The following is a 7,101-nucleotide window of genomic DNA, read 5'->3' as shown; positions in this document are numbered from 1 at the left end:
TGGACCAGACAACCCACTGTGTGTCTTCCAACTTGACCCATTCTATGATTTGGTGATTCTGTAATTCTGTAATCTGTCCTCCAGTTGAAGAAGTTTGCAGCTGCCCATAGTATCCCTTCTGTTGCACAGGGGAGCTATTCATGAGGTTACATGGTGAACCAATCAGTTAAATAATTCACATTTAAAATTCCCCCTTGCACCTTTATTTTTAACCCCGGTGAATTAAAAAATGTGGTGTTCTATGCAGCTCTACTAACTGCTGTCTTATTAACTGCTGCTTCCACACGAGTTTGAGGAAGCTGTATGAATAGGAACTTCGCAGGCCAGAAGTTTCCCTAGATCTGTCCTCTATCATCATGCATTAGGTGTGGATGAAAATATGGATGATGGATGGTGAGCAGCTTTCCAAGTCAGCCTCATTCCTGAATCAGCACCCTAAGGTAGAATGCAGTTCCCTGCTTACTTCAAGATGACCTAAAAACAAGTTGTCGTTGAAGAAGGTATCAACATATATAAGTGTCTGAAGGGAGAGTGTAAAGAGGATGGAGACAGGTTCTTCTTGGTGGTACCAAGCAATAGGACAAGAGGCAATGGGCAGAAACCGATGCACAGGAACTTCCTGAATATGAGGAGGCCCTGAAGGAGTCCACCTGAATATGAGGAAAAACTTTATTATGCAGGTGACCAAGCACTGGAACAGATTGCCCAGAGATGCTGCAGAGTCTCCCTCTCTGTATGCAATCCTGTGCAATGTGGTCTAGGATGACTCTGCTTGAGCAAGGAGGTTGGACCAGGTGACCCACTGTGGTTCCTTCCAACCTTACCCATTCTGTGATTCTGCAATTGTGGCTCCTGCCCTTAAGGTGGTCCCACTTCCACTGCCTCTCTTGTTCTGGCTAAAGCATTTGTGAGGCCACAGGAGTGTAGTGCTAGGCAACTGCTGCACAGAAAATCTGGTTGTTTTCACATCTACAGCTGCACAAGGAGAAGAGCTGAACTGCTCATTGCAGCAACATTCCCTGGCTCTGGGTGACATCTGCTATTGTTGTCCCTCCATGACAGAGTCCACTTGTTTCTGCTTCTTCTCATGTCACAGCTGTAGAACCCATCTGGCCCCTGCAGCAAATTGGTTCATGCAGCTGTACAAGCAGAAAACTTCTCATTTACAGGGTGAGTTTAATGGCGCTGTAGCTCCCACAGCTGGCTCACTAGATGCTGGCAAGCAGAAGCAGCCAAAACATGTTTGGGTTTAGTGAGGAACAGGGATGGGGGTTGCCCATCCAATCAATTTGTTTATCTGTGTTGATAACTTGGGAGACAGAAATTTAAGCAGTGTCTGTTGGGAAAGGTGAAGGTTCCGCGCAGGGAAGCAAGTGGCTGACTCCCTCTGGGTGATACAGCAAGCTCCAACTTTATTGTCCGACAGGCTCCTTTTTACACAATACAGGACAGGCACATAACTATCCATCATTTGTAATTGGCTAGGCTCTAGAGATAGCATTCAGGTACTCTCCCTACTTGCAGCTGCAGCTGTGAGGATTATCTCTTGCTTTCTCAGGCTTGGGTGCATTCCTAGCTGTTTGTCTTGAACTTGTTTGCTTCACCCTCAAGGACGAGTTACCCCTGCCATCTGCCATCTGCCCAGCTGAGTTACTCCCTATCTATATATAAGTTACTATCTCCAGAGCCTTGCTTGTACACACTGCATTCCCAGGTGCGTTCCCAGGACTGTGTCCTTGCTCTTCTTAGCCTTCCCCAGGATTATGTCCCCGCTCTCTTAGCCATTCTCCAACAAGTGTCAATACATCTCCTCCCCTTAAAAAGAAAGTGATAGTAAAGTAGTACTAAAATCTGACTTAACCAAGTATGCATTACCTTCTGAACTCCTCGTTCAACCCCCTGCCAGGAGTTTTGTTCCGGGCATTTTAGTGGAAGGCCTGTTTTCAGTAAAGCAGTTAATTTGTTGCTTAAATTTAAGAACCTGCTTCAGTCCCATTGAATTCAACTGTTGAACAATTTAGTACTTAACAATTGCTTAACCATAGCAGAATGATTAATTGACCCAGTTTCCTTTCAGGTGCTCTATTCCTAGGATCTGTTCTGCTTCTTTCATCTATAAACCACATTTGTGATGAAATTGTGGTGCCTATTGAGCTTATAGTAAATAGCCAATTGTGCTAATATGTGTAAATATAATCTCACCTATGCAGTAATAAGCAGCTCTGTATTAGGATATAAAAAACCTGAAAGAAATCTCAATCAAGAGTTTAGAGTGGAGTTTAGAGTAGTAGCTCATCAATGGACCTTTTAGTTATGTAGCCAAAAAACAGTTCACAGGTCATTATGAATACAGTTTGTATTGGTTTAAATGATGTCTCGAGCCAAATCATGAATTTGTGGGGGTTTCTACCCCTTTAACAATGATTTTACCATGAAACTTCTTAAATATTTTTCTTTTTTTTCCCTTTTTCACATGGATGAATTATAGTTTATGCCCAAAGAATTGAGTGCAAAATCCATTCTTTCAAGTACGTGACTTTGTTTTGAAAAATCAGGAAGGGAGCGCTTGGCATTGCCTGAAACTGGGACAAAACTGAACCAGCTTTCTGAATGTACTCAGTGACTTTCTACCCAGCTTACCCTCTAAGATGTAATCAACTACTATCCTGTCATTCCTTCAGTAAACTGAGGTTGTTTGACCAATTCTTATGTGTTGTTGCTAAACAAAATAAGGGGATGTGGTTTGGGGGAGAAAAAAAAATGTATGTGGCACTCCATTGCATTATGTTTGTGTAATGTGGTGCAGCTGAATTCAATTCTTGTTGGAGATTTCTATCTTGAAGAGCTGTTTGCTTTGTTTGAAGGAACAATGTTTTTAAGTAAAGGTCTTCTTTCTCCCAAGGGAATCCTATACTTAGATTAGTAAGCATAGCTGGCGAAAGTGAATGAGCAGAAGTTTCTTATGTTTGATAGCTTATATTCTTTTTTTTCATCATAATTAGGGGTTACAATAAAGAGTTATTAGTTCTCCCTACAGACCTGACTTCAGTTATATACTCAGTTGGTCACTGCTACAAGAAAACTAGCATTATTTTGATTTCCTTTTAGGCAGGATTAAGGATTACTTCAGTGATGAATCTTCTGAAGTGCTCTGAATTGACATGAAACTTAGGAAGTCAAAACAAGCCAAATGGACTCAAATGAGGAACCAATGCAAAAATTGCTCTAAATCTTGCATAGCTCCTAAGTTTAATTACCACTTACTTACCGCTTTAGTTTCAGGGGGTGGTGGTGGTAGTGCCCCTCAGACTTTATTTTTTTTAAAACTAAGCACCCCTTCTTACTGCATGCTGATGTTCTTTATGATTAAAGAAAAGGTAATCTTCTTCTCATCCAAGTATTTGTAATCACATAATACAAAATGCTTAATTAGCATCTACAACAGATCCAGATGTTACTTTGTGCATTTTAAAATAGCTGTGTTCTGTTTACAGTTTGAGAAAACTAATGGTTTGTATTAGGTATTTCTATAGTTTTCTGGAAGTGGCAAATTTGAACCCATGGAAGGAATACATAAGCCTGAAAAGTTCATTCAGTAGGCTGAGATTACTGTGCAAATCCATGGCATTATATATTTATTCAGCTGCTGTGGAAGGGAGAGTCATCACACATTCATATTACCCATGAGAGGAATTTTCAAGTTTGATTGGAAATGGAATCTAAATTTAGAAGAAATTTGATTATCTGAGTTACATGAGTTATACAGCACTTTTTATCTCTTTTTTTTTTTTCTGTTGGAGTTGTAAAACATACTCTGAAAAAGTGTAAGAAAACAAGAGTATCATACAGAAAGCTCCTTTAGTATTCAGTCTAGGGTACAACAATAGCAGCAGCAGTAGCCATAAGCAAGAGCCAGGGAAAGATTAGGACAAAGAAAGTATATTTCATGCTACCTCTGAGTAGACTCTGAACCTATAGAACTTTCAACTTAATGACTTTCTCAACTAGAAGTGTTTTCCTGTATGTAGTAAATCTCAGTGGATTTTCCTTTCATGTCCATAGTCATCCCTGTTTTATCCCAGATAATTTCTAGCGTTAATAACAACCTTAGGCAAGAAGCTCCACAGGCCTGATATCCATTGCACCCCACTTCTTTCTTTTGTTTGTTTAGAACCTTGATTTCTCTAGCTTCACTTCATGTCCTCTAGTGGTTAGGCTGGAAGAGATTCCCCCATCTCTTTAAGCATGTATCCTCTCAGTCTTCTCTCCTCCAGATGGCAGAGCTGTGGCTTACTTAGTCATTCCTTCAATGGACACCATTTCAGAACCCGGTACAAACATTACTGCTCTTCTCTGATCCTTTTTCCATCTTTCCTTTTCAACATGAGGGGCCAGAACTGCACACAGAATTGAAGACATTTGCAAAACAAAGGATTTATGCACGTCTGTGTACTTATGTTCCCTCACCCTTTCCTAATTATTCTTTTTAAAAGTACTCTTTCTCTCTCCAGGTACTCTCACATTTTAAATAGTCACCACCATGACTTTAAGTGGTGGCTTCTGAGTAGTACGACAGTGTGGCTCTCAACATGGAAGAGTTCATGTAGCAGCAGCATTTGCATTTGTTTGTTAGTTTTGTTGAACCCTCCAATTTGTGGAGAGTACAGCAAGCCTTTCGCACTGTGATCACAGTTGTTCTCGTTTCATTTTCTTAGGCCCGCCTTCTGTTTTTCAAAGCACTGATGGAAACTGGGTAGCTTTGCAGAATGTCACTTTGCCTCGTCCTCGAATGCTCGCCAAACCAAAGAGTCAGGTATTCAGAGCTTTGGAGAATGAATCCAACGTTGTATCTGCCTATGACGAGATGGGCTCAGACAGCGAGGATGACTATGACTGGAATGTGGCCTTGAACAAGCTGCGTCGGAGACCTCGACAATTACCAGACGATTTCTATTATAACAATTCCCAGTACGGTACCGAATGGGTTTACGGCAACAATCAGTACCAGGCAGTGACCTCCCCTTCCTCTGAGTTATATACCAATACAGAGACACTGCTCTCTGATTCGGAAACATCTTCAGTAAACTCTTCCCAGGAAGCTAAAGGACCTAGCAAACTTCTCTGGTTGCAAAGCAGAACTCAAAGTGATATGCCCAGAATGGAAAAGAAACATTTCCATGGAGAACTGGATGTGAATTTCAATCCACAGGCAACTAGCTTAGAGTATTCGGACAGCAGTGAGACTGAAGAAGTCCACTATGATTTAGAAAAGAGATCAAGAAGGTGGAGGAAGAACAATGCAGTCTCTGAAGAATTATGTGAAGAAAAAAATCAGGCAAAAGCCAACAAGATGAATCTAAGTCAGGTAATTGTGTTTGTGCTTACCAAATGCTAGGAGAAACTAATTAAGCAGTGCTGGCAATAACATGTGAATCAAGAGTGGGAGGGAGAGTGTTCTTGCAAGCTTTGTCTTCCTTGTACTTCCTAAATGAGAAGAAGCAAAGGTAAAGTGTTACATATATTATGAGTGGGCTTTGCCTCTTTCAAATATGCCATTTTAATCTGATCAAAGACATTGTTAATGCTGTAAAATGCAGTGCTTCTAAAGAAAAAAAAGAACTCATGATTTCTCAATAGTTAACAAATGTTGAATAATCACCTGTTTTGTTGTGCTGGGTTGGTTTTTTCAACTCCTTTGTTCTTGGAATAACAAACAACTCATATGCCTAGGAATCTTTTGTGCAGTGTTTGCATATGTCTTGGTAAGGGGTAAAGCTAATGAGCAACAGAAATTCAGAAAGGGCTTTTTGTGAAATACAGTCCAAGTGATGTCTGCTTTTAATTGGTCACCTTGATGAGTTCTGATGTGTCAGGGAGAGTGTTTGCAAACTGCTTCCATTTAAATAATTAATCAGTTGAATAATAAAACAAACACAACCCAAACAAACAAGCAAAAAGCCCCAGAATGTAAGAGCTCAAACGTGGAAAAATTGATCATACAACTTGAAGGCAGCAAAGTACTTCTCAAACATTTCTTTTAAACAATAAGTGTTGGATAACCAGAAAGCCAAGAAGTCTTCTCTGTTTGGAGTTTGTCCAGGCCTGGGACTGATAGTAGGTAATGGATCTGGCTGTCCCTCAGAATTTTTTTAAGAGTACAAGCACACTAGATAAGGAGAATATTGACCCCTTGTCCAGCTCCATTTCTCCTGTCCTACCCCTCTTAATCCTGAAGCTGCATCATTGCTGCAGCAGAGAAATGGTGAGCCTGAATCAGGAAGCTGTGTGCTGTCTTCTTCCAATGCCTCTGACTAAAGCGACCTGATCCAGTCTTAAAGCCATCTGACCCAATTTAGGTTGCCTGATATACTTTTACTTTGTTCTGTGCTTTGTTCTATTCAGAGTATAGAAGATCAGAGCTCACAGGGAGGTCCTGGAGACATTATAGAATCATTTAGACTGGAAAGATTTTTAAGATCATTGAGTGCAACTATTAATCCAGCACTGTCAAGTCCACCACAAAAATATGTCCCTAAGTGCCACAACTACATGTTTTAAATACCCCCAGGGATGGTGACTCAACCACTTCCCCAGGAAGCCTGTTCCAGTGCTGGATAATCCTTTCTGTGAAGAAATCTTTCCTGATATCCAATATAAACCTCTCCCACGTTCAGCCAGGGGAGGTCAGACAGGCAGGATGCTTCCAGACATACATGATGACATCCTTCAGCAGCTTAGAGTGTGCTTCAAAGTGCAAGCTGGTGGAGAAAATGATTCTTCTTTCCAACTTTTTTGTGAGTTGCATTATCTCTTATAGCATCTCTGTTGTGATTAAAATGCAAGATTTGGGATTCTGACCCACTCTCCCCTTCATTCGACTAAAAGAGGCTGTTCTTGCTTCCTCATCCACAGTGGGGCAAGGGAAAGAACATTGCCTCCAGATCACACTCCTGTTTTCAAAGCTTTCAATTCTTACTAGGAAGTTTGTGTCTAGGTGGGTTTGCATGCTTTTAGTTTGTGTTTGGAGACACACACTCTCCACTAGGTGGTTGATTTGACAGCTGGTGTTCACATTCATAGAACTGTTGCTCCAGCCTCCAG

General features: G+C 40.9%; 1 protein-coding gene across 1 annotated transcript in view; it reads left to right on the top strand.

The window, feature by feature from the left end:
- MYRIP (myosin VIIA and Rab interacting protein) overlaps positions 1 to 7,101 on the top strand; it is a gene marked incomplete at its 3' end in the record, with an annotated part of 109,141 nt that overhangs the window by 80,964 nt on the left and 21,076 nt on the right. Inside the window, exon 8 of the mRNA XM_009079174.1 lies at positions 4,716 to 5,365. Within this exon, the coding sequence (XP_009077422.1) occupies positions 4,716 to 5,365 (650 nt within the window). The remainder of the gene's footprint in view (positions 1 to 4,715; positions 5,366 to 7,101) is intronic.

This window comes from Acanthisitta chloris, unplaced genomic scaffold (genome assembly GCF_000695815.1).
Source record: "Acanthisitta chloris isolate BGI_N310 unplaced genomic scaffold, ASM69581v1 scaffold2467, whole genome shotgun sequence".
Classification (NCBI taxonomy): Eukaryota; Metazoa; Chordata; class Aves; order Passeriformes; family Acanthisittidae; genus Acanthisitta; species Acanthisitta chloris.
The sequence above is the reverse complement of the archived record's forward strand: the minus strand, read 5'-3'. Positions and strand labels throughout refer to the sequence as shown.